The sequence below is a fragment of the Myotis daubentonii genome, chromosome X (genome assembly GCF_963259705.1).
Source record: "Myotis daubentonii chromosome X, mMyoDau2.1, whole genome shotgun sequence".
In the NCBI taxonomy this organism is placed as follows: Eukaryota; Metazoa; Chordata; class Mammalia; order Chiroptera; family Vespertilionidae; genus Myotis; species Myotis daubentonii.
Window position 1 is genome coordinate 25,891,297 of NC_081861.1, and position 26,790 is coordinate 25,918,086.

The 26,790-nt window shown below is 38.2% G+C and overlaps 1 protein-coding gene across 2 annotated transcripts in view; it reads left to right on the forward strand.

Moving 5' to 3' along the window:
* MAP7D3 (MAP7 domain containing 3) overlaps positions 1–24,525 on the forward strand; it is a 34,064-nt gene extending 9,539 nt beyond the window's left edge. Inside the window, exons 4-17 of one of the 2 annotated variants that reach the window (XM_059678460.1) lie at positions 773–884; positions 1,426–1,530; positions 7,437–7,562; positions 11,456–12,105; positions 12,654–12,757; positions 13,026–13,234; positions 14,391–14,520; positions 16,308–16,443; positions 17,339–17,443; positions 18,424–18,477; positions 20,147–20,270; positions 21,851–22,043; positions 22,962–23,221; positions 23,784–24,525. In XM_059678460.1, the coding sequence (XP_059534443.1) occupies positions 773–884; positions 1,426–1,530; positions 7,437–7,562; positions 11,456–12,105; positions 12,654–12,757; positions 13,026–13,234; positions 14,391–14,520; positions 16,308–16,443; positions 17,339–17,443; positions 18,424–18,477; positions 20,147–20,270; positions 21,851–22,043; positions 22,962–23,217 (2,304 nt within the window). In that variant the 3' untranslated portion in view covers positions 23,218–23,221; positions 23,784–24,525. The remainder of the gene's footprint in view (positions 1–772; positions 885–1,425; positions 1,531–7,436; positions 7,563–11,455; positions 12,106–12,653; positions 12,758–13,025; positions 13,235–14,390; positions 14,521–16,307; positions 16,444–17,338; positions 17,444–18,423; positions 18,478–20,146; positions 20,271–21,850; positions 22,044–22,961; positions 23,222–23,783) is intronic. The other variant, XM_059678461.1, reaches the window with a different exon arrangement.
* Positions 24,526–26,790: the final 2,265 nt, after the last annotated feature.

A 26,790-nucleotide genomic window follows, 5' to 3' on the forward strand; every position in this document is an offset into this window, starting at 1 on the left:
GAGGGATAGAAACATAGATTGGCTGCCTTCTGCCCGCCTCCTACTGGAGATGGAGCCCGCAACCGGGACATGTGCCCTGACCAGGAATTGATCCAGTGACCTCTTAGTTCATGGGTCAACACTCATCCACTGAGCCACACCGGACAGGTGAGACATGTCTCTATTTTTAAAACTTTTACCTGATACAAAAGAAATTTTCCTGATAGAAAAATTTGATGATGGTGTTGTTTTATAACCCACAGATCAAAAGTATACTAACCACTAAAAAGAATATGTAAAAATTGTTGGCATTTAATAATTAATTTGGCATTTAATTTTTTATATATATTTTATTGATTTTTTACAGAGAGAAAGGGAGAGAGATAGAGAGTTAGAAACATCGATGAGAGAGAAACATCGATCAGCCGCCTCCTGCACATCTCCTACTGGGGATGTGCGCGCAACCCAGGTACATGCCTTTGACCGGAATCGAACCTGGGACCTTTCAGTCCGCAGGCCGATGCTCTATCCACTGAGCCAAACCGGTTTCGGCTTGGCATTTAATTTTTTAAAATTTTATTTTATTAAATTTATTGGAATGACATTGGTTAATAGAGTCATGTAGGTTTCAAGTGTACATTTCTATGATACATGATCTACCTGTATATTGCATTGAGTGTCACCACCCAAACTCTATTAATCTTCTGTTACCATATATTTACCCTTTACTCTTTATTACCCTCCACCTCCTTCCCTCTGGGAACTACCATACTATTGCATTTATTTCAAATAGGAGAAATTCAAAGCTGTTGTCTCTCGTACATTGGAGCGGACCAATCGTATTGAATGTCAAAAAAGATGGTCATGGGAAGCCTCTATGACAGTGAACTCTGGAAGTAAAACGGGTAATTAATACAACAATTAAACTTTAAGTTCATTCATGCTGATGTTTAAATATTGTCTATTAGTATAAGGTTGCATTTACCACAAGGTTTTGAGTTTTGTATCTTAAATGAAAATGCCCCAATGTACTTTTTGACATGCATACTATTTCACCTGTGTTGTGAGATTGCAAGAGAAAAAGGCGCAAATTTTGTAACTTTATTTTATCCAGTATATTCAAAGTCTTACCCAGTTAAACTTACAGTTAGTATAAAATGATTAATAACAAACAAGCTTGACACACTTTTTCCAATGATAGTTTTAAAATAAACTAGTTCTGCCCTGTTTACTATTAACATACTGTAAATTATGCTACATGTGACATAACTCTACACAATTTCATAAAACGTAAGTTAAATTCCATAGCTTTTAAGGAATGACTCACATTGTGTACTTAATTAATGCCTGCTTAGGCTCCATAGAACTACATCACGAACTCATTCTGTTTCAACTAATGATGCTTTTTAAAAATATGAGTGCAGTAAAAATTCTGTCTTTTCTCAGTCAAGAAACTGTCTGTATCTACTGAAAAACTAGAACAGGATACTTCTGGATCACACAAACAAATGACACTGTCATCTCCTGGTGTTCAGAGTTCTGTTGCCAAGAGTAAGTAGTTATTTCATGTACTCCACTGAATTTCAAATCAACGAAATCAATTCTTTATATGTATTTTTACAGTACCACTTCTTTAGATTGTGCCACATTTAGATTTATTACAGAAGAGTACCACATTGTTTTACAATAGAGATGGTCATTACTATTTTGTATTTTCATCAATATATCAATATAACTATCAATGTATGTATATATAAAATTAACATATCATATAAATATTAGTATAAATTCTTTTTGTGATTTGTGTATTTTTAAAATATATATATTTTTATTGATTTCAAAGAGGAAAGGAGAGAGCTAGAAACATCAATGATGAGAGAGAAACATTGATCTGCTGCCTCTTGCATGCCCACACTGGTGATCGAGCCCACAACCTGGGCATGTGCCCTAATCGGGAACATAACCAGGAGGTTATAACCTGAGCCATGCCGGCTGGGCTGATTTGTGTGTTAATCATATCAGAAGGGTTTGTTGGGCTCAGGTAGCCTAATGTAAAATATATTTTGTTTTTCTTTTTATTACTTGAAATTTTTTTTAAATATATATATATAATTTATTATTGACAGTATTACGGATGTCCCCTATATCCCCTCCACCCTTTACCCTCCTCTACCCAGTCCCCACCCACCCCCAGGCCTTCACCACACTATTTTCTGTGTCCATGGGCTATGCATATAAGTATATAAGTTCTTCAGTTTATCTCCTCATCACCTCCTCCTTCCTGAGATATGTCAGTCTGTTTCATGCCTCTTGACTTATTTTGTTGGTTCATTTATTTTGTTCATTATTTGTTCAAATAAGTGAGATCATGTGATATTTGTCTTTATCTGACTGGCTTATTTCACTTATCTTAATAATATCCAGGTCCATCTATGCTATCTCAAAGGGTAAGAGACCTTTTTTTTTTTTTTTTTTTTTTTTTTTTTTTTTTACAGCTGCATAGTATTCCATTGTGTAGATCAGGGGTCCTCAAACTACGGCCCGCGGGCTACATGCAAATACAAATATTGTATTTGTTCCCGTTTTGTTTTTTTACTTCAAAATAAGGTATGTGCAGTGTGCATAGGAATTTGTTTATAGTTTTTTTTTAAACTATAGTCTGGCCCTCCAACGGTCTGAGGGACAGTGAACTGGCCCCCTGTTTAAAAAGTTTGAGGACTCCTGGTGTAGATGTACCACAGCTTTTTTACCCATTTATCTGTTGGTGGGCACTTGGCCTGTTTCCAAATCTTAGCTCTGGTAAATAATGCTTCTATGAACATAATGATGCATATATTCTTCTTAATTGGTGTTTCAGGGTTCTTAGGATATATTCCTAGAAGTGGGATCATTGGATCAAGTGGCAGTCCCATTTTCAGTTTTGTTTTTTTTTGTTGTTTTTTTTTTAAATATATTTTATTGATTTTTTACAGAGAGGAAGGGAGAGAGATAGAGAGCTAGAAACATCGATGAGAGAGAAACATCGATCAGCTGCCTCCTGCACATCTCCTACTGGGGATATGCCCGCAACCCAGGTACATGCCCTTGACTGGAATCGAACCTGGGACCCCTCAGTCCGCAGGCCGACGCTCTAGCCACTGAGCCAAACCGGTTTTGGCCATTTTCAGTTTTTTGAGGAAACTCCATACTGCTTTCTATAGTGGTTGCACCAGTCTGCATTCCCACCAACAATGTACTAGTGTTCCCTTTCTCCAAATCTTCACTAACACGTTCGTTGATTTATTGATGATAACCATTCTGACAGGTGTGAGGTGATATCTCATTGTAGTTTTAATTTGCATTTCTCTGATTATTGACATTGAGAATGTGAAACATTTTGACCAAAAGTCATCACTGTTAAGTGACACAATAATTTATTTTAAAATTAATTCTTATTCTTTCTAACCTATAAATGAAATGATTTTTTTCTAGGGACTAGTTAAGCTCGTCATTCAATTTTCATTAAGTTTCATGAATATTACCTCATTTAAGGAAATATATTTATATATAGCAGTCGACAAATTGATCTTCTTTATATATGTTATTCACAACAGCCTTGTAAAGTTGACAGGCACGTGTAATTCCCGTTCTGCTTTTATAGTTAAAACCCCAATGAATTTATCTACTATGACTACTTCAAATACCCTTTGCTCCTGGTGTTTGCCCTTTTAATTAGTATTCCTTATTTTCAATATCTGAGTGTGTGTCAATGACCATTTCTGGCTTCTAACACATGGTGCTACTCACTGATAATTGAAATGGATTAGGTAAGCATACCCATCAATTTAAAAAGTCCTTTTTATTTCTGGAAATAAAAATAGAAATGGTCTTGGCAGGAAAAAAAACACATGGTAAACATTCTATAACATTCCTTCAAACTTAGCCATTAACAAGAAGAAATACCTCTTTTATACCTTATGAATTGAGAAATAGGTGTAATTGTAATTTGAATTAAAAAGTGCTTTTTTGTATTATTAGGTGCCTTGACAGTTTTGGGAACAATGGTGATTGCTATAAAATTCCAGTACAAAAAAAAAAAAAAGATTCTGGATCTAATTTAAAGTAGTATAATTAATTGTAGCAGTGATTAACTTAGTCAGAAAGATTTCCAATTTGTCTAAATATTATAGTTTTGATATGTTGACAGTGATATTTGTTTTGTTCATACTTACATTATGCTATTTGTACTTTTAGGACTTGTACAGTTTCCAAAGATTGCTTATGAGGTATTTCATGTGTCAGTTTGCGTGCATCACATTTTTTCTTATATTGGTCTAACAAAAGTTGATCCTCTTACCACCCTCAGTATGCTTTCCCAAAGCACTTTAATTATTTTAGCCCAGGTCCATTCATAAATGAATGTGGGAAGATTTTTTTGTAGCAGCTTGCTGGTCATATAATAAATTTAATTTACTTTTCACTAACTCAGTCCTTTTACAAAATTAGATAACATCCATTGCAATGGCATGTTTATGTACTTTTATTTTAATGTATCTTGTTTCATAAGCACTGACTATGTTTCACTGTCTAATTCAGGGGTGGGCAAACTTTTTGACTTGAGGGCCACAATGGGTTCTTAAACTAGACCGGAGGGCCGGAACAAAAGCATGGATGGAGTGTTTGTGTGAACTAATATAAATTCAAAGTAAACATCATTACATAAAAGGGTATGGTCTTTTCTTTTTTTTTTTTTTTTAGTTTTATTCATTTGAAACGGGCCGGATCTAGGATCTACCCCGCAGGCCGTAGTTTGCCCAAGGCTGGTCTAATTGCTTTGAGGAATTACCAAAGATTTCCTCCAGAGATATTTATTACATTTTCAGTATACTGAGCAAACACTAATATGGTTTCATTGATTTGTCTACTTGAGACATGAAAAGAGATTGGACAGGTGATGATTTTGAAGTTAATAATTAGTTAAATTGCACTAAAGAAGCAATTCCAAGTAAATTTTAAATGATTTTTATCAGTTTTTAATGCAAGAAGGTACGTGTGGAAGATAATTTGTGAAATAACTTGTTTAAAGGTACAGTATATTGCACACCCTGAAATGATAAATGTTGTAAAATGATTCTAGGGAAAACAAAATCAATATTGACAGTGGCTTACATTTATAAAATCCCTTCAAATTTAAGTGAAACCTCTTCAGTTTGGAGAGATGAACATTTCAAATTCAAATGAAGTTCATAAGCTAGCCTGTAATATTTTAAATAGTCCTGTTTTAAATCTTGGCTGATTCAAATAGTCTATTTTTCTTCTGCTCATTGCTGCCTCATAATAATTATTTATATCATTTTGTCATTTTTTGCAGTATAATGATAAAGGACACATGATTTAATTACCTGAATGAATCAATTACACCTCTTTGATTCATAATGTTCAATTATATTATCTATTCAAGAATTTTCAAATTATGCTATATTGTCAATATGTACTTTAATTGGAAGGTCCCCCAAAGAGAAATTATTAAACAGACATTCCTAAATATTCTGAGCCAGAATACTTCAAGTGAAATGGAAAAGTGTCTACACAAAATAGATTATTTTCCCTATGAGTGGTTTGGGTTGCTAAAATTGTACATCTATATTAATGGTCATTTTTGTTTAAAAATACTAGTTATAACTGAAGTATAAGTTACTTTAGTAATAGATGTTATGGATTATGTCCAAAAGTAAAGGTTGTATATTCCTAATTTGGGAACTTTGATTTGGTCAGGTAGTATGAGATATTTACCCTCTTAAATTTTACTATTTTCTAAAAAATTTTATTTCATTTTAGATAACTTAAAGAGTAAACTTTTAAGTTTTGGGATGTAGAATCTCTACATCATATTTGAAATTTAAATTCTTACAAACAAGTGCAGAGACGATAGAAAATGTTTGAAAAAAAGGAGTGACTCACTATCAAAATATATTTAAACAGCTTGTAAAATATAATATTGCTTTGCCCTTGATCTCCAGAAGAAAGGGTGCTTATCTATATAATAAAAGCCCAGCGACTGTTATGGCAGAATGACTGGTCGCTATGATGCGCACTGACCACCAGGGAGCAGACTCTTAACGCAGGAGCTGCCCGCTGGTGGTCAGTATGCTACCACAGGGGGAGCACTGCTCCACCAGAAGCTGGGCTCACGGCTGGCAAGCGCAGAGGTGGTGACACTAGCCGCTCCTGGCCTCCGAGGCAGCACAAAGGAGCAGCAAGCTGTCGGTAAGGAGCAGTGAGCAGGCAGGCGGTAAGGTGTGAGGGCTCCCAGACTGTGAGAGGGATGTCTGTCAAGGCTCCCGGACTGCGAGGGGGTGCAGGCCCCCTGCTCCCAGTGCATGAATTTCGTGCACCAGGCCTCTAGTCTTTAAATAAAAAATGTAGCAAACTACATTACCCTACAGAAGCTGAACAAGTAGAAAGAAAATCAGGTAAGTAGTTATTTCTAAGTACCAATCTTAGTGGTTTAAAAGAGATATATTTGTGGCAATATTCAGTTGCTTGCAAAGTCATTCCTAAAAGTAGAAGTCAAAATTTCCCTTCTTCAACTGAAAAATGTACTGTGGTGCCATGTTCATTTGGCCGAAGCTAGGAGAACCTGTCTTTAAATGAAATACATAATTCTGCCATTATCTGAGCAAGATGTCTTTAATGAAGCTGACAAAGTAGATGTCAGATGTTGGAAGAGGTACTTTTGTACTGGAGAACTTGATTTTCTTTAAGCATTTCATCAATTTGCATTTAGAAGTTCTAAATTACCAGCCATATTTTGAACTTCAAAGCTTTGTTCTGTTATCCCACGTCCTTCCTTTGTGAATGTTTTCCCCACTGATTATTGCATGCAAGATATCACAGTTATTACCGAAATACTTCTTTATTTAAAGTAGTTTCTTTCTCATACTTTTCCCTCTAACTTTTTCCTGTCCAACATGATTGTTGCTTTTTGTTTCATACCGAACCATTCACTTACTGAACACTATTCACTTCATTGATTCAGGTCAAATGCCATTGTCACAGCGATCCTTATGAGAATAAAAATTTATTGCAGAATAATTCTGTTAATACCTTGGAGCTTTTGCCAATGGACTTGAGTAGTATGATTATTAGCAAAGTTGTTTTGTCATGTACAACATTTTTCTCCATATGTGAGTTTCTCCATAAAGACTCCATCTGTTGTAGTCTGTTAAATACATTGCCTGGATTCCTTCATTGGCATTGCTGTGGTATGCTGGGGCCTTTGCCCCTTTATTCAGGTACTCTCTTCCCTAACAGTGTAGTCTGGTCAGGTGGAGTGTTTCACTCTTATGTGTGTGTTCTCATTGCCTCTACTTTTTGGCTAAAAAAGTTGTTTGCAGCAGTTCACATTGTTCTTTTTTGCTTGGCATTTGTTTGTGAGGCTTCAAATTGAATCCTTTTTATTTGTTCTCATCATTTAGTTCAGCAACTGTACACCAATCTTTGGGAGAATGATTTAATCATGCGCCTGATGGCCCCAACCAAAGCATCACTAGCCAGGAGCAAAAGTGTTGCTTCATTATCAATCCCTGGAAAAGATACTCTAGGTAACAGGTATAGGGTAGAAAGCTGGAAAGTGTTAATATTTGCACTTAAAGAGTAGGTTTTATCACTTAATTTGTTGCAATAAGGCATGAAAATAATTTGAATCAGTAGTTTCCAAATGAGTGATTTTACCCAACAGTTTATATTGCCTATTTATTTTATGACATCTAGCATTGTAGAGTAGTTATCTGGATAATAGGTAATTTATAGGATGAGATAGGTAATTTTGTTGGTGAATAAATTACAAAGCTCTATGGTTTTCTTGACCTTGCTTAAATGTGTCACAATACTATAAAAAGTACTGGATTTTATTTTTTTTATTGTTTAAGGTATTACAAATAGTAGTACATATGTCTACTTTTTTCCCCCACTGACCTCCCCCCAGCCTCCCCTATCCCCTGGCACTTGCCCTCATTCCTCTCCCAGTGTCTTGCATCTATTGGTTGTGCTTTTATGAGTCTGTTCGATGCTTCTTTGCCTCCATCTATTTTTGTTCAACAGTTTATAATGTTCTTTGTATTCCATAAATGAGTGAGATCATATGGTATTTATCTTTCACTGACTGGCTTATTTCACTTAGCATAATGCTCTCCAGTTCCATCCATGCTGTTGCAAATGGTAAGAATTCCTTCTTTTTTACAGCAGCACAGTATTCCATTGTGTAGATGTATCACAGTTTTCTAATCCATCCATCTGCTGATGGACATTTAGGCTGTTTGCAAATCTTAGCTATGGTAAATTGTGCTGCTATGAACATAAGGGTGATTGGTGTTTCTGTTTTCTTGGGATATATTCCTAGAAGTGGTAGTATAGAAAAACTTAATATGAAGGTAGGAAGTTTCCTACTCTACCCTCCTTTTATTCCTAAAATATGAAATAATAATATTGACCTGCTCTTTGGCTTTTAACTAAGAACATAAAGATTGTTGCTAAAATAAGTCTTCAGGGTTATGGGAATTTTCTCATTTATAGGTCACATATAGTGTTAGATATGCCTGTGGGTAGTTAGACATCCTCAGTAATGGAGAGCTCTAACACATTGTTCCCATCATTTGTTTTCCCCTTTTTCTCCATTTTTAAATTTCCAGAATATATCCCACCCCTTTGATATTTTTCAGTCAATATTCATTTGATTCATAAAATCAAAATGCTCTCACTTTCTAGTACTGCATATTTACTTCTTTAGTTTTGAATTCCTGACTTTGTTTATATCTATTTATATGTCTGTCAGATTATTTTCTGCCATTCTCCCTTCAATCTGTTGTAAGCTATTTCTAATTTCATTTTTTTAAATAATTCTTTTGATTTTAGAGAGGAAGGGAGAAGGAGAGAGGTAGAAACATCAATGATGAGAAAGTATCACCACTCGTCCGTGCCTCCTGCCCAACCCGAGCACGTGCCCTGATCTGGAATCGAACCACAACCTCCCAGTTCATAGGTCCACGCCCAACCACTGAACCACATTGTTTAATATATTATTCCCATCAAAAAAATTCAACATTTTGTCTTAAATTTCTATAGCTAATAGAAATTAAGTTATTATACTTACTATATGTTATGTAACACAAACTGTTGGCGCATGTGGATATGTAAATAAAATGCTTGCTCCACCAGCCCTGCCTGGCCAGGTGGCTCTCTTGGTTGGGACATCCTCCAGTACACCAAAAGGTGGGAGGTTCGATTCTGGTCAGGGCACATATACCCAGGTTGTGGGTTCAATCCCTGGTCAGGGCATATATGGGAGGCAACCAATCGACTTCTCTCTCTCTAAAAATCAATTTTTAAAAAATTTAATGCTTTCTTTAGCAAAAGTGAGGGACTAAGTTAATCTTCAGTAATTTGTTCTATTTTTATTATTTGACTAGAGGCCCAGTGCGCAAAATTCGTGCATGGGTAGGGTCCCTAGGCCTGGCTGGCGATCAGGGCTGATCTTTGAGGTGATTGGCGAGGCGATTGGGGGCCCCCACTGGCACCCGCCTTGGCTGGCCTGGCGCCGCCCGCTCACTGGCCCTGCCCCCCCACTACTGCTGCCAGTCACCTCCCTCTGCAGGGCAACTGGCGAGGCGATTGGGGGGCCCCTGCTGGCACCCACCTTGGCTGGCCTGGGGCCTGCAGGCTGGGGGCAGCTCCTGTGTTGAGCATCTTTCCCCTGGTGGTCAGTATGTATCATAGCGACTGGTCATTCTACTGTTCAGCCGATTTGCATATTAGGCTTTTATTATATAGGATAAGATCACATAAAAATTTTCTGCCCATATTTAAAAATAATGTGACAAATTTATCATGTCTTAAGAAAGCCACCATCAAATATCTTTTTAAAAAATGTTTACTGCATATTTTTCTTTGTGTTTGTTTTTTCCCCCCCACAAAATGGGATCATAACCTGCTTTATTTTTTTGAGAGAGAGAGGAAGGGAGAAGGGGAGAGAAAAACATCAATCAGTCACCTCCCGTATGCACCCACAACCTGGGCATGTACCCTATCCAGGAATAGAACCTGCAACCCTGTGGTCCACAGGACGATGTTCCAACCAACTGAGCCACACTGTCCAGGGCATAACTTGTTTTTGTTTAAATTCAATATATGTTGTTTTTATGTCCAAAAATAGCATATTATTACTGTTAATGACTGTCTTAGTATAGTCCAAATTTCCTGTTGAATATTTGGATTATATTTTAAGTAGTTTCAGCATTATAACAAATGCTATTATAAATAATCTTGTAAATGCATTTTCACTTATTTGATTTTTTTCCTAAGGATAAACCTAGAAGTGAACTTGCTGGGACAAAGAATGTGTACTTTTAAAAATGGCTTTTGATATATTATTGCCAAAATGATATGTGCCCTTCATGGAACATATGCAAAGCCATACTCCCACCAGCAGTTTATGAAGTGGCCCCATTCCCAAAATTGGTAACAAGTATTATCATTTTTGTCCATTTATTAGGCAAAAAATATTTAGATTGTTAAAACTGGAAGAGAAAAAAAAGATAAACAAAAAAGGGGAAAAGAAAACAAACTGGAAGAGACCTTGGAGGTCCAGCCCATTCTGATTAATATATTATTACAGTTTTTAAAAATTAAATTTATTGGGGTGACATTGGTTAATAAGTTTCAAATATACAATTCTATTAAAACATCATCTGTACATTGCATTGTGTGCTGACCACCCAAAGTTTAGTCTCCTTCGGTCACCATATATTTGACCCCCTTTACCCTCCTCAACTTCCCTTCCCCTCTAGTAACCACCACCATACTGTTGTCCGTGTCAATGAGTTTTTTCGTTTGCGTGTTTGTTCATTTGTTGCATTTTGTTTTACATTCCACATGTAAGTGAAAGCATATGGTTTTTGTTCTTTTATGTCTGACTTATTTCGCTTAGCATGATACTCAGGATCCATCCATGTTGTTGCAAATGTACAATTTTTAATATGGAAGAGAAAAAATGCTCTTTTTTTATTCTATTCTAAAACAATCATGTATGTCTTACATAATCATTTGAAACAGTTCTCTGGCCCTGGTGAAATTGTTTAGATTACTTTTAAAAAGTGTTGAAAATCTTATAATTTTCTATGAAAATCATTCTGAATTATAGTGTGATTAAAATGGCTCTTGCAAACATCAACTTTGGAGAAGCATCTTATATTTATCTGTAGCAGATTATTGCTTTCACAGTGATTCTATTGGTGGTGGTGCTTATGAAGTTGACCAATTTTGCCATGCTTTTGTCCTGTGATTAATTTCACTAAACACTTCTGTGTTATGTGTAATCCTTGTCATTTCCTAATAAACACAGTCTCTCTCTTCTCTTTTCCTGCTCTTATACTGTTTCATGGTACATTTCTGTCTTGTCATATTTCTAACTGGAATTTCATTTTCTCTCATTCACCCATAGACATCCACAGCCCTGTAGTACGGTCTACAAACATGCCCTTGCTTAGCCATAGCAATGATGAATTGAAGAATACCATGGTACTTTGCAAGTCAACAGTGGCAGTACCCTTCCAGGAGAAAGTAGAAACATTCCTCAGGGTGAACCTGGAAACACCCCCCGAGGTGAGTGTGGAAGCAGCCCCCAAGAGGAGTATGGAAGCAGCCCCGGAGGTGAGTGTGGAAGTGGCTCCTGAGGTGAGTGTGGAAGTGGCTCCTGAGGTGAGTGTGGAAGCACCATTCAGGGTGAGCATGGAAGCAGCCCCTGCCGTGAGCATGGGAGCATTCCCCAGGATGAATGAGAAACCACTTTTTGAGAGCTTGGAAACATCACCTGAGGGAAGCGAGGACATGTCCCTCATGAGCGTGGATCCATCTCCTGAGGTGAGCATGGACTCGTCCTCTGAGGTGAGCTTGGACTCATCCCCAGAGGTGAGCTTAGAAAAATCTGAGGCACGCATGGAAATGTTCCACAAGGTGAACATGGAAATGATTCCTGAAGAAAGCTTGGAAACCGTCCTCGAAGAGAGCATGGACGTGCCCCCTAAAGCCAATGTGGAAGCATCCCCCGAGTCCAAGTCATGCCCTGAGATGAACGTGAGAGACACTCCACAGGTTTGTCAAGTACCTTTACTGACTAATCTATTAAAAATCTGTTTATTTAATTGTATAGATTATTTGATAGGTCAGGTTTCCCAATAAAAACAACTTATTTATAACATTCAGCAATAAAATTAATAAAATAGGATAACTTTGTTTAATGATTTAAAATTCTGATATTCATTGTACCAGTATATCCCAAAGCTGAAATACTAGTTTTCAGTAGAAGGGGAAAGATGTATGAATTTATATGAACTATGCTTCTAAACTCTGAAGAAAAATTTTTTGAGAAATATTGTAAACTTTCAATTAGGATTTAGAAATAGAATTGGGTTTTGAAGTAAAATATTTCTTTTAAATTAATTATTTCTATGGACTTGAATTGTGTATTGTTATTCTGGAAGAACGTATCTCTATAGCTAATTCTTATGCATGTAAGGAAAATTAGGCATTTTTGGAGCTAACATTGTGTATTATTCAGAATATTTTTCTCTTAAAAAGAAAAGCCAGCTGAAGAAAGTTATTGCTAATAATTTCTTATCTGATTATATTGATCTGTTCAGAAATCAAACCTTGTAAACAAGAAGCGCACATCGACACATACGCCATTGTCTAAATGGCCATCTTCTGCAAGCGTATGGGGTTCACCCTCTCCCATAAGTGTTAAGTAAGTAGCTATTTGCAACTGTTCCTGATATGTGTTTTACCAGGATAAATTTTACATCAGTATTTCATAATTGAAATAATGTAGTATACATGGTAATATAAATATTTAGAAAAACGTTTTAATAGACAAAGGGCTTACCTTCATCTATTATAAAATAACATGATCTCATAATATATTTTATGAAATAGTACACTAAGAATTAATTGGCACATGTTAATTACAAAATCATATCAGACTTCCCCCATTAACTATTGATTTTTCTTATTAGGCAAATCCAAAAGAATTGCCCACCATCGGTTTCACCGGTTGTGTCAAAACAATCAGAACAATCTTCTGTTCCCTGTAAAATAATTCCTGTTAAGCATACCCAACATACAAAAAAGGTATCAGGTACGATCAGAAGGAAAAAAAAACGGGCTTCTAAAAAAACCACTAAAAGCTCTGAGGCCATGAACCAAAAGCATATGACCTCTGGCGGTAAGTTTCTTCACTGAGTTTATATTTTGGCAGGTATGGGAATGGTCAGCTCTATTTTATTTTCCAATTCAGAGAAATTTAAGGAGCGAGCTTTCTTTTAGATAAAGAGAATCTTGCCAATCACTGGCACACTGCTTACTTTTTTTGTGAGAGCTACTTTACCCACCCTTTAATTGTTTTGGAAAATCTATTTTTAGAACTGATGTTAAAAGTACTTCTTGGATGAGTGTATTTCTAGGTAATCCCTGCAGTCCCTTCCAGCTCTGGTAGTGGATGGTTCTATGAATGGCTGAATGGGTTTCTATTAGAAGCTGTAGGTCAGTTGCTGTGCATAGGCCATAAGGTGTCTGGGATGTAGTTGGGTTCCTAAAAGTACCAAATTGGTATTTTTACCTGTCACATGTGTTCTTAATATTCAAGGATATTGCTTACTTTTAAATATACTGGGGAATTTTGCTTTATGAAGGAATTCCACAGTGAATTATTTAGAACAGGAATAAACTTTTTATTATAAATTATTTGTGCTAGATGTCTTATGACCCTCATTTTCATACGTTTATTTAAAATGAAGAAATTAGTCACATGGTCTAAAATATTATCATATGCCTTCATGCAGTCGCTTTGTTACTGATAGTCTTGGTTTCTTTGGTTATCTACAGTTAGCCAGTTTATGATCAACCAACTATCATAACACACTAGTATCAATGGTTAGCTTCACAGTAATTATTTAGTAAAAATGATGAACAAATTTTAAAATGTATGCTGGATATATTTTTGTTAAGTCAAGTATTTAATATTTATATACTTCATTTAGATTGAATATAATCTTGTGTACATCTATATTAAGTACAAATCTTTTTTCCATAGGATCAACTTAGTAAGTTACCTCAAAACAGCTAAACCAAAGTAGGAGGGAGCAGCTCATTATTTCATTTTGGAACAAGTAGTTGTTAAAAAGAAACAAAATGCTACTTGTGTTATTGGAGGAGTGGGATTTTGAACAAAATCTGTTCTATAGTCAATTATAGATTGCTTTTTATACATTTTAGACTATATACATATTGTTCATTTTTTATATTATTGGTTGTCTTGCATCTCTTTATTGGAATGAGAGGCAGTAACTTCCCTAAACTAACTGTTTCACATGTTAATTTAGAGTCTGGTAATAAAAGCACACAAGGGATTATGAATGCTGAGGAGAAAACAAAAATTTTGTCAACGAAACAACGCCCTGCTCGTGAACACAAAGAAAAAGAAGAAAAACTACAAAAACAAATGGAGCAAAGGTAAGTACAATATCATCCTTTCTGTGCTATAATCTTGCCTGGGCCTAAAGTTTGAAAGTCAAAACTTATCAAGTTAGATGTATTATAAATTCTCAAAGAGTGATTGACTTTTTCTTCGACATGAATCAGAAATGACTGTGGGAAGCATGTCAAGCAGAGAGAGGACACTGATGTGTAGATGAATGGTATAGGCCTCTTTCGTCTTCATGCATCATGAACCTTGAAGGTGTGGTATGGAGATGCATAAAGAAACCAAAACTCATCCGGCCAGCGTTGCTCAGTGGTTGAGCGGCAACCTATAACCTGGAGGTCACAGTTCAATTCCTGGTCAGGGCACATGCCCAGGTTGCGGGTTCAATACCCAGTGTGGGACGTGCAGGAGGCAGCTGATCAAGGATTCTCTCTCATTATTAGTGTTTCTATCTCTCACTCCCTCTCCCTTCCTTTCTAAATCAATAAAATACATTTTTTTTAAAAGAGAGACTAAAACTCATGTCAGGATCCCAGATCTCAGCAGTTTCTGTTGGCATCCACTTGTGTCAGCCCCTATCTTTTTTCAGAGGTCTTGCAACTTTAGAATTTGTAAACCTAGAAAGTATACTTTTTTGTGTTTTATTAAGGGTGGTTTCCAGTGACTTTGGGACATCTCAATTTCATTAGTCATTGCTGGAAGGATTTCCTGTGATTAGTAGATCTCATGTAAGTTGTGTGCATTCTAATTTGATCGAAAGGTTTCTTGATCCTCCACCTTAAGGACATTCCAGTTAGGGCCCTGAAATGTCACTGCCTGACTGGTTTTATGTATTAAGTGTTTTTTAATACAATCACTAGGGGCCAGGGATCGAGCCTGCAACCGAGGTACATGCCCTTGAATGGAATTGAACTCGGGACCCTTCAGTCCACAGACCGATGCTCTATCCACTGAGCAAAACTGGCCAGGGCTTTTTAATTGATTTTTTTTTTGAGGGGGGGGGGGAGAGAAACACTGATGTGAGAGTAAAACATTGATTGGCTGCCTCTTGCACTTGCCCTACTGGGGATCTAGCCTGAAATCTGGGCATATGTCGTGACTTGGAATCCAAACAGGCAACCTTTTATTTTATTTATTTTTTTAAATATATTTTATTGATTTTTTACAGAGAGGAAGGGAGAGAGATAGAGAGTTAGAAACATCGATGGGAGAGAAACATCGATCAGCCGCCTCCTGCACATCTCCCACTGGGGATGTGCCCGCAACCCAGGTACATGCCCTTGACCGGAATCGAACCTGGGACCCCTCAGTCCGAAGGCCGACGCTCTATCCACTGAGCCAAACCTGTTTTGGCAAACAACAGGCAACCTTTTAATACACTGATGATGCCCAACCAATTTAGCCAAACTTGCCAAGGCTGATTTCGCATTTTAAAAGCACTCAGTACTGGTCTTTGTTGATTGGGTTTTCTTCCTCTAGGCACCACCAGACCTTCCTGTAAATTATCCCAATCACATCCCCATGTGATATTGGGTACGAGCATGTATAAGTGGAGAGTCCCATGTATAAGAAGTGATATTCTCCCTTCTCCCCCCCTCCCCATGTTTTAAGATGAAAAGTAGCCCACCACTTGATAGTTCTACTCCCAAGGGCTAGTTTTCTCCATTTTAAAAGGTTGAAATTGTGCATATCTTGTGGAGTAACAACACACAAAATGTAGTGAATCTGTTATAAATGTAAATTATACCTACTGCAAGCCATGTATGATAGAGACCAAGATAAATACTAAGAGTTATTTAAATATTTGTGTCATCAGGAAAGAGAAAGATGTGAAAAAGAAAGCATTTGACGGCCAAGAAAGATTCTCCAAATTTGACCATGGTCAGCAACAAAAGGCAATAAAAAAGAAAAACGGACGTCAGCATCGAGAAAGCCAGCAAGTTTTATTACAGGTCTGCACTTTATCAGGGGATGAGAACTAGGTTATAAAATTCAGTTGAAACCCAAAGCAAAAACCTGCTTCTCCAAGGATGCCACCTCCTTTGGCTGCATTTTTACATTACAGTCTAGCTAACATCCCACATCGCTATAAGTCATTCTCAGCCACCCTTGGCAAAATCCAAGAATGTTTACCAAAAGTAACAAAAGCAGAAAGCAGCAAATTAAAGATTAACAGTCCTTTAGTTTGTCTACGTAAACAATATTGCAGCTTGGTTTCAGGAATCCAAACAGATTAAACGTCCTATGTGAATTTTCCCAATCCTGCATTCTGTGGTGACACGATTGTACTCCACATCCCCCCAACAGAAAAGATAAAAATTATGAATACCTCTAAAAGTTTAAAGTCATCAAATTTACCAATAAGAATGCCTCACCCATGTAAATTCAAATTACCAGGTAAATAATTCCCCAAACTCAGCTCAGTTTCAATAACCTATTTTACATTCCACTTTTAGTGTATCAGTCATCAAAATCAGTTAGATGTCACATAAATGATTATATGCACTTGCATTCCTGGAGAAGGTAGCACATGATTCCTGTTGCTGTGTTAATGTTAATAGCTGCACAATTACATACTTTGAAACTGTAGTGGTTTGATAACCACTACTAATGATAGCCCTGAGGTCCTGGAGGGGGGTAATACATGTCTTCTAAATCTTCAAGATAATAGCCTAGTTTTATACATTTTAGCTAATGCTTTAGAAACAGCCATTCCGTATATGTTATAGGTACTCTCAATCAAAAGATTACGTTATTTTAGCTGGATAACATTTAACTTTTTAAACTAGTGTTTTCTGGTGTAATTCAGATATATTGAGGTGAAACATTTTTATATAACTTTCCTAGAAAGGAGACGCTGAAATAAAAGCTAAGGAGGAGGCCGACAAATTCAAGAAGGAGCAGGAAAAAATTATGTTGCCGAATTTACAAGAAAGATTAGAAAGAAAAAAGGTAATCTCTCTCTCTCTCTCTCTCTCTCTCTCTCTCTCTCTCTCTCTCTCTGTCTTTGTTTTGAGGGTTTGATTCTTTGTTTAGAAAACAGTGTTGGGCACATGATATGAAAATCACAAATTAGTGACAATGGTTGTTTTCCCATTCTACTCTTTTCTTCCTTAGCCAAGGATCTGACCTCTCCTACCTACAAGGGTCTCCTTTTATTGACCACACCCATCCCTCATTGACCAGTGGTGGCCATTACAGCAAACCTTTGGGAACAAAGCTCCTTTAAACAGAATTACTCAGGTCATGGTATGGGTTGGTAGAAATAAGGTTTTCTTCTACCTGGGCTAGAAAGTGCAGGTCTCTGAGAGGCCAAGGTGCAGGCTTTTTGTATAGTAGGAGCTCACTTTGTGTAACTCATGTGCCACATCTGGGAGCAAGGAAGGGCTACAGTCCTGGCTGAGGTGCTGCAAGCCTCTGTCAGATCCATCACCTTGAGGAGGCCAGAGAGCTGCATCTCTCCTCACTTACAGGAAAAGAAGTGTATACTGGGGAAAAAAATCTTAGCTCTCCTATGTGTGTTCTCTTTCTAGTAACAAAAGCTCTGACAGTGTCGCATCGTTGGGGTACATTCTTGTCATTAACATCGGCCTCAGTCAGGGCCTGTTCAGATTACAGTTGTGTTTAAAAGTTCTAATTGGTTTGTAGTAGTATGTGCTCAATCTAAGTAATGCATTTCAAAGTCTGCAAAATTAGGAGTGAGGAATCATTTGGATTTCTGTGTTGCCAAAACAAGTACAGTTATCACCACTCAAGGCCACTGAGACCAGGACTGGAGGAAGGAATCAACTGCCATCCAACGTCTTGTGTTGGTTAAGTGTGTGGCTTTGGAGCAGTCATTGATATTACCCACTTCTGGAAAATGGGAGTAATCACCACTCTTTTGCATTTAATCTGTTTTCATGTTTGAAATTTTATTTTCCTTTAAATAGAGAATTGAGGAAATTATGAAGCGGACAAGAAAGACAGATTCGGACACCTCAAAGGTAGTCTCCATGCTCCTACTGGCAGTATATACAAATTCCTGTTGCTTCACATTCTTTTTTTAATGTTTTTTATTGATTTATGAGAGAGGAAGGGAGATGGAGAGAGATAGAAACATCAATGATGAGGAAGAATCATTGATCGTCTGCCTCCTGCATGCCCCCTACTGGGGATTGAGCCCGCAACCCAGGCATGTGCCCTGAGTGGGAATCGAACCATGAGCTCCTGGTTCATAGGTTGATGCTCAATGTGCCACATTGGTAGAGCTCACATTCTTTTTAAGTTTTGCCATTTTGGTGGTAATGAAATAAAGCATCACATTGCATTTTTCTTGATATTAAAACAATTGAGCATATTTCTTAGATCTTTAGTTATCTTCCATGTTTTTTTTTCTTGTGTGAAAATGCTTATTTAGGTCTTTTGCCCAGAACTTTTGGGCTAATTTGTCTTTTTCTTACTAATTTATAGTTCTGTAAATGTTCTAGATTCTACTTCTTTCTTGGTTATATGTATTACAGATAACTTCTCTCACTTTATGGCTGTCTTTTCTTAATGTCTTCATTTTTACATTGTTGAATTTATCAATATTTTTTTGATGACTAATGGGTTTACATATGCTTATTGGCCATTTGGATATTTGGTTTTGTGAAGTGCCTTTTTCTTTTTTTATTGATATTTCTAGAGAGAGGGAGAGAGAGAGAGAGAGAGAGAGAGAGAGAGAGAGAGAGAGAGAAGAGATAAACATTGATCCACTGCTCCCCATACCTGCCCCAATCAGGAATCTAACCTGCAACTCTTTGGTGTATGGGACAATGCTCCAACCATCTGAACCACATTAGGCAGGGCGAGAACTGCCTTTTCAAGTCCTTTGCCCGTGTTTTTATTGGGTTGCCTGCCTTTTGATTTTAAGAGTTTTTTACTCTTAGTTATGAACCCTTTGAATATAATGTATTGCAGATATCAGCCCCCATGGTGTAGTTTACTTCGCACTCTCATAATGTCCTGTGATCAACAGAAATTAATTTGAACGAACTCAAATTTACCAGTTTCTTCCTGTATGGTTACTGCTTTGGGGGTCTCTCTCAAGTATTTGCCTACCTCAGTGTCCTGTCTTTTGATGGATCACATGCATTCAAGGCCTTTTGCTTCCAGATTCTATACTGTTTACCCTCTGTGCTATAAAAGTAATGTTTTGTCTCTTTATATTTGACCAGTTGATATAATTATGAAAGCTTAGAATAGAAATATCATTTCTGAAAAGTTCTGGGGGTCACCATCTCAAAGATCATTTAGCCCATTTGTCTGAGAATTTTACCTCCAGCAGCAGCCAAGAACTTTTTTTAGCTACTCACCAGTTGCCCCCACCTTGGCTTAGTTCGGACTCAGAGCAGGAAGACACCGCATGCTAACCCAAAGCCCTTGGCTGTTGGCTCTCACTCAGGGAAGTCTTTCATTCTTGAGTGTCCTCCCCTAACTTAAAGACAAAACTAGGGCCATCTGTCCTATTTCCTGTAGATTCTCGGGACCAAAGAGTTTAGATTTTTTAAATCTTTACTTTGAAATGATGAAAATTAACCATCAATCCAGCCTTGAAATCTGTCTTCTTTGAAATAACTATGTCAGGATGATTGAATATTTAGATATAACCATAATTTTCTTTTTTCATCATAGGATGCACAAACATCCAGCAGTGACACATACGAGGAGCATGAGGCAGATGATGAGGATGAGGCAGATGATGAGGATGAGCCAGAAAGTGATGATTTACATTCTTCTAATGTCTTGCATCCATCAGGTTTGGTTGCTTTTGAGTTGTTATTTTTTTAGTATTTTTATTGATTTCAGAGAGGAAGGGAGAATGAAAGAGTGATAGAAGCATCAATGTTGAGAGAGAATCATTGATTGGCTTCCTCCTGCATACCTCACACTGGGGATCAAGCCCACAACCCAGCCATGTGCCCTGACCAGGAATCAAACTGTGACCTCCTGGTTCATAGGTTGATGCTCAATCACTGAGCCACAATGGTTGGGCAGTTGTTGTTGTTGTTTTTGTATATGTTTTTATTGATTTTAGAGAGAGGGGAGAAGGAAGAGGGAGAGAGAGAGAGAAACATGGATGAGAGAGAAATATCAATTGGCTGCATCCTTCACGTCCCCTGCTGGGTATCAAGCCCACAACCCTGGCATGACCTCCTTGTTCATGGGTGGCCGCTCAACCACTGAGCCACACCGCTGGGCACCTTTTGAGTTTTGTTAGTCACTATTTAAGAGGTAGACTGCATAGGTTCATCCAGGGACTCCTCTGCTTCTGAGCTGTTTGGCTAAGGGCAAGTTACTTAATCTCTCTGTGTGCTCAGTTTTCCTGTCTGAAAAAGGAGAAGCTATTGTCCTTCTAGGGTTAGCATGAGATTACAATGAGATAATCCGTGTAATGCTAAGAGAATAATGCCTGACACATAGTAAATTCTCAATAAATATTAGCTCCTGCTGCAGCGTCTGTTGTTATTTTATAGGTTGTGCTAAAAGACTGTAGATGGCATCTCTTTCTCAGCTGAATATGAGGTTTACTAACATTTCATAGCTCAGGGCCTCCTCCGGCCGGCATCTATGATTGACCACAGGTGGAATACTACTTTCTAAGTCATTGCGAAAAATTAAAATCATGTCATGATTATGAGTGCCCTCTAAAATGTATTATTGGTTCCCTTATGAGTAGGAACCACTTTATGGCAACAGTAATTGGCATCTGAGAAAACACTGTCCACCCTTTATCCCAGAAGTCAGGCCCTCTACTAGGTACAGGGATACAGAGATGAAGAGCAGGGCCCTTAACCTTGAGGAACCATAGCCAATGGGAGGCAGACATATGAGCAAATAACGATTCTGCCACAAGCTGGTTGCATTAAAAGAAGTTTGGCAAAATGCATGAGGACATAGCAGTAGGAGCAAAGTAGGTATAGGGTCTGCTTTAGGACACTGGAAAGGGCAGGAGGTGGCATTGGAAGTGAGACTGAAATAAGAGATGGAGGCAGAATTGGGTAGGTGGGTAATCAGAAGGAGGGGTAAGAAGCATGGTTAAGTCCTATCCTCTGGCCTGGCATTGTTTCCTGCCAAAGGAGAAAGGGCAAGTTCCTTAAAGGTGGCCCCTTTGTGCTCTAAGGGCAGTGCCGACAGGTGTGCTGGGCAGCAGCCTGGATCATGTTTGAGAAAAGTAGAGTAGTTTGGTGGCTGCTGGGCCTGCCTCTCCAGCATACTCCCATGATTCTTCCTGCCATCAGACATGGTCGGCCCTTCCCCCAGCCTATCAACATCACAGCCTTTGTTCTTGTCTTTGTTGTTGAAGCTTTAGTTTTAATCTTATTCTTTTTTTTCTAGCCTTTACAAATGGCATGAATTCATCCATAAAACTCAAGAAAAGTTCTAGAAATGTGAAGAGAACCCCCAGGCTGCTGCCTTTAGAAGTCAGTTCTGACGAAGTCTGTACAAATACAAGAGCATCTTTAAAAAATGACATAAAAAACGTCAGACAAAAAGTGAAAGACCCTTTGGCTCAGGCCAAGGGTATCAGGTTAGTCACTCAGCGAGCTTTTCAGAATAAACTTGGTGTTATTATGATTGACATTCTTAGAATGATACATGAGATTATTGACTGAGCTCTTAACTTGTACCAAACACTATTTTAAGCACTTACCTTACAGAAACAAACTAATCCGCACAGCAGTCTTGTAGGGTAGTGTTAGCATTCCCGTCTTTACAGATCAGGAAACTGAGGCATGGAAAGATTATGGGTCTTATTTGCCCAACATCCCACTGTTCCAGGGCAGAGCCCAAATTCACACTCAGATACATCTGACTCCAAACTGTGATTTGTTCACACTGGTTAATGTTGTCTCATAAAATCAGGGAAGGAGTCATGGATTGAGTGACTGCTGTATGCCAGTTATTTTACATAACCTGTTTTAATTATCATTTCACTTCTAAGTTCGATATTAATGACCTCATTTTACATATGGGGAAACTGAGGGTCACAGATTAGGTCAGAAGAGTGGGAACAGAGTCAAGAAAGGAAGGATCTTTGGGCGATTACTTGAAAGACATTAACCTACAAGGCCCATGGAAACACTCTGCTAAGAGACACAGTGATGGTTTGGAAAGAGCACTGGAGCTACAAAACCCACGTTAGTCCTCACTTCATCTTACTGGCCATGTCCGGGATCATCTTGAAGTAGGGACAGGGTTCCTGCAGCCTTCACACTTAACTGTTCCATTAGCATGCCCATGGAACCTAGGACTTTGAAGGACACAATTTGAAAACCAGGGTGTTCTGCGATCTCCAGGGCCCCTTCCAGCCTTCCCATTTTATCATTCTGAAAGTTCATTTACTTCCAAGGCATTTCTTAAAAGTTTATTAAAATATAAAGTTGCTTTCAGGATGAAGCTCTGGCTTGGGGATAATCAAGATTCTAACCAAAACATTTCTTTCCAGGCTGTCCATCAAAAGAATGACCAGCCAAGTAACAGAAACTGAAAAGATAGTTGAAACCAGCAATACCATGGTACCATCCGAAAGTTTACATTCAGTGTCACAGGAATGTCTCTGTGACCAGATACTAGATAGCACTCGCAAGATAGATCCACTCATTTCTAGTAACCTTCTTAATAGCCAAAAACACCATCTGAAAGGTTCCACAACATTCCACCAAAGTCTCCAAGCAAAAATAGAAAAATCTGATTCTGCTTGATTAGGTAAGGCTTTTTTTTTTTTTAATCCCATCTTCATTTTGTTTCCAAGACCATTGACCTTGAGCAATCCTGCTTCATGCTGTTCCAGGGCCACTTTGGCACCATGTAACTTGGGAGGTGAGGGAGAAGACAGTGGTGGATCTAAAAGTTACATTGATGCCGAAGACTCTTCCATCGAGTTAGTTTTTAGAGTAAATTAAATGACTTGATTCTAATTTAATGTCCTGCATTTCCTGCCAGATAATGCAAAGTAGGTTCTTTTCACACTGGCTCTTTTACAGCACGCAGATGATTTAGGGCAGAGTATTTATGAGGTCTGTGGAATTTGCCTCTCAACCTGTGTTTCCAAAACCAAAAGACCTTCGTTTTCCTTTCCTTGAGAAGCTCTCTTTGAAGTTGAGAGGCAGCATGGGCTTGTTTGGGGGTTGGGGATGTTGAGAGCAACTCCAAAGGGGCTACTGAGGGTACTAGACCCACCCTGAAGGAAGGCAGGCCAGGGCCCAATTGCTGTGAGACCAGCACCTTCTCTACTAATTTTCTTTCTTTTCTTTTTCCCTCTGGTCAGACATGTAAACCTCATGCAGCCTAGAAGAGAATTAATCCTTCACCCTGGGTTTCAACTTCTAGGCTCATCTCCCCAAATTACTCCACCTCCAACTTGAACCAAGCAAAGAAAAAAACTAAACGGGAAAACAACAAAAAGTCATTTTAACAAGTCTAAGAAGATCCTCGCTCACTTATGTCATCTTGAAATCCACAAGAAAGCGTTCTTAGTAAAAAGTTGTTGTTTTCCTGTAAAAATCTCCATCGTATCTCATTGTATTTTCCAGCCAACACGTGTTTGAGTGTGCATTGAAGCTGTGTTCATAAACTAGTAACTCTTATATTTCTAAAAGAATCTCTACTGAAAGAATAATATTCTCTCAGTACATGTTTGAAATCTTAAATTAATATTTGTTCTGTTTAACAAAAAATCCTGTTTGATCTTGTAGAGAACATAATAGGTTATGTGAAGGACTCAAGATTGCTCACAAGAGCTATGTTGGATTATTTCTAATATACCAATACCAAAGGTTGCAAAATAGAGTAAAGCATATGTTAACATTATATATGTCTATTTTTAACCTTGCCAGCTAAGTACACAAGCAGTGATGCCCCCAAATGCTAGGAGTCCTAGAAGGTCTGATCTTGGAACAATTAGGATATTTTGTTCTCTTATCAGTATTTCCTTTTGGAGTACGTACTAGGGTTTATCTGCAAAAACATGTATTATTTTTATTGTGTACATAAAGCAGTATTTGGCTGTTGTCTGGTGGGATATGTTTAATACCTCTAAATGTTTACTGTGTATATAATCTTTTTCTGTTTATACCCTCCAGTCCTGCCCTTCAGTATACACCCACACTTGGGATATGGAACCAAAATTTGCTTGCCTTTCTCTAACCAGTGGCTGCAAGTGAGTACAGGAGCAGTGTTATTCTTTAGTCCTTGTGATAGAAAGGCACACATGCATGCACACACACAGGATGTATATTTGCTGGAATGCATTGAGTCCTGATTAAAAGTATTGACTAAAACTTGCCCTGCCTGGTGCTCAGTGGTTAGGGCATCAGCCCAAGCACCAGAGGGATCGCAGACTCGATTCCCGGTCAAGGGCATATGCCTGGGTTGCAAGTTGGAACCCCATCCCTGGTCGGGACACCTGCAGGAAGTAACCAGTTGATATATCTCTCTCACATCAATGTTTCTCAATCTCTCCCTCCCTCTCTCAAGCAATGGAAAAAATATCCTCAGGTGAGGATTAAAAAAGAAACAACAAAAAACTATTGACTAAAACTTGAGTGCAATTTAGTTGTCCTAATGCTAGTGAGTTTTCTGGCTTATCACAAATAATTTGAAATAGGCCCATGTTTCTTTGTAGTCACCAGTCTTGGATTAGTAAAAGGAAGTAATTATTCTTTCTTGTTTCTTAGTTCTTTGCTATTCAGAGTACTATATCTTTTGTTACAGATTAGAGCTTGATCCATTAGATTTTAAAACGATTTTCAAATGCTAGTTCTTTTATATAGGAGGCAGACAATCATCCTAACAATATTTCTGATATTTTTCCGCACGAATGTTACATATTGAAACACTCTGTTATACCTCCATATAAATGTGTGCTCTGTGAAATAAACTTTGCAGATAAAGTCAAGTTTTCTTTTCATTATAATAACACAAAATGTACTGGTGGAAGTATAGAGGTGACACCAGTTGTTAACCAAGCCATGAACACAGGCAACCAACAAGTTCAGTAAGCAAATCCTCTGATGCTTCTCTCCAGCTAATCAGAGATTTGGCAGAGTTCCCCTTGTGGGACATCAAGATGTGAATTTCAAAACACTGGTCTTCCTGCACCTATTCCAATGCTTGTTACTCTTTCCTGTGTTACTCTTCCTGGTGATGATCTGACTTATACTTGAAGCCAGTGATTAAAGTACCTTTCTTTTTACTGTGGTGAAATTCACATAAGTCACTATTTAGTGGCATTTAGTACTTTCAGTGTTGGGCAGCCATCACCACCATCTAGTTCCAGAACATTTTCATCGCCCTACAAAGAAACCCTAGGCCCTTTACATAGTCATTCCCCATTCCTCCTCTCCTAGCCCTTGTGAGTGTGCTCAGGCAGTGATTATACTGTTATATACCCATCTCTCCATGACATCACTTACTATGCGTGGTGAGACCAGTGTTCTGATCTGCCTATAAAGGTTGCTTGTAATCTTGAAACATGTTCTACTCCACTCGCTATTGTATTCTGTAAGGTAAGGTCCTGTTTATCCTCAGTCTTTGTGGTCTGGTGCTTATGAGAATGGTAGCAGCCATTCCCCACTTGGCATTCCATTCTGTTGGTCTTTCTGTTGGAGCTGTTGAACTAGGATATCCCCTGGTGTGCACACAACATGAAATGCAGTCACATCACCTTGCTTTACAGCTGTGAAGTGATGGACATGATCTAGATTCCCCCTCCTGCCCTGGGCTGGTGCCCTTGAACATGTTAGGGGACACATTTGTTGCCTCCAGTTTCCCTTTCTCTCTGGATATTATCTTGGTGTCCTTTCCCGTGTGGATTCTGAGGATGACCACATTTCTTCCACCTATGTCGTGAACACTGTAAAGCCTTTTAAAGGCTCTCTCTAATCCCTGACAACCACAAAGTGCGGTAAGGGACACTAGAACGGAATCTGAAGACCTGAATCTTAGCCAAGACGCCTGTGTGTGTGCATAAGTTATGGCCACGTGATTGTGTATGTTATGGCCCTTCTGAGCCCTTTAATCTGGCAAGAGAGGGGGGCTGCAGTACAATATCTGTAGACCCTTTCATTCTCATACTGAACAGTCACTAACTCATTTTGGCAACAGCTGGAGGTTTGGGACTAATAAAACAGTAGCAAGTGTCAAGAAGCAAAAGCCTGGAGGCATACTGTCACATTTTATCAGGTCAATTCCCTGTGTCACTTTCAGTGCCCCCCACCCCTAGGTCTGGTTTGTTGAAGCAGGCCCCAGAAAGGCTATTTTGTCCTTGGTCTCCC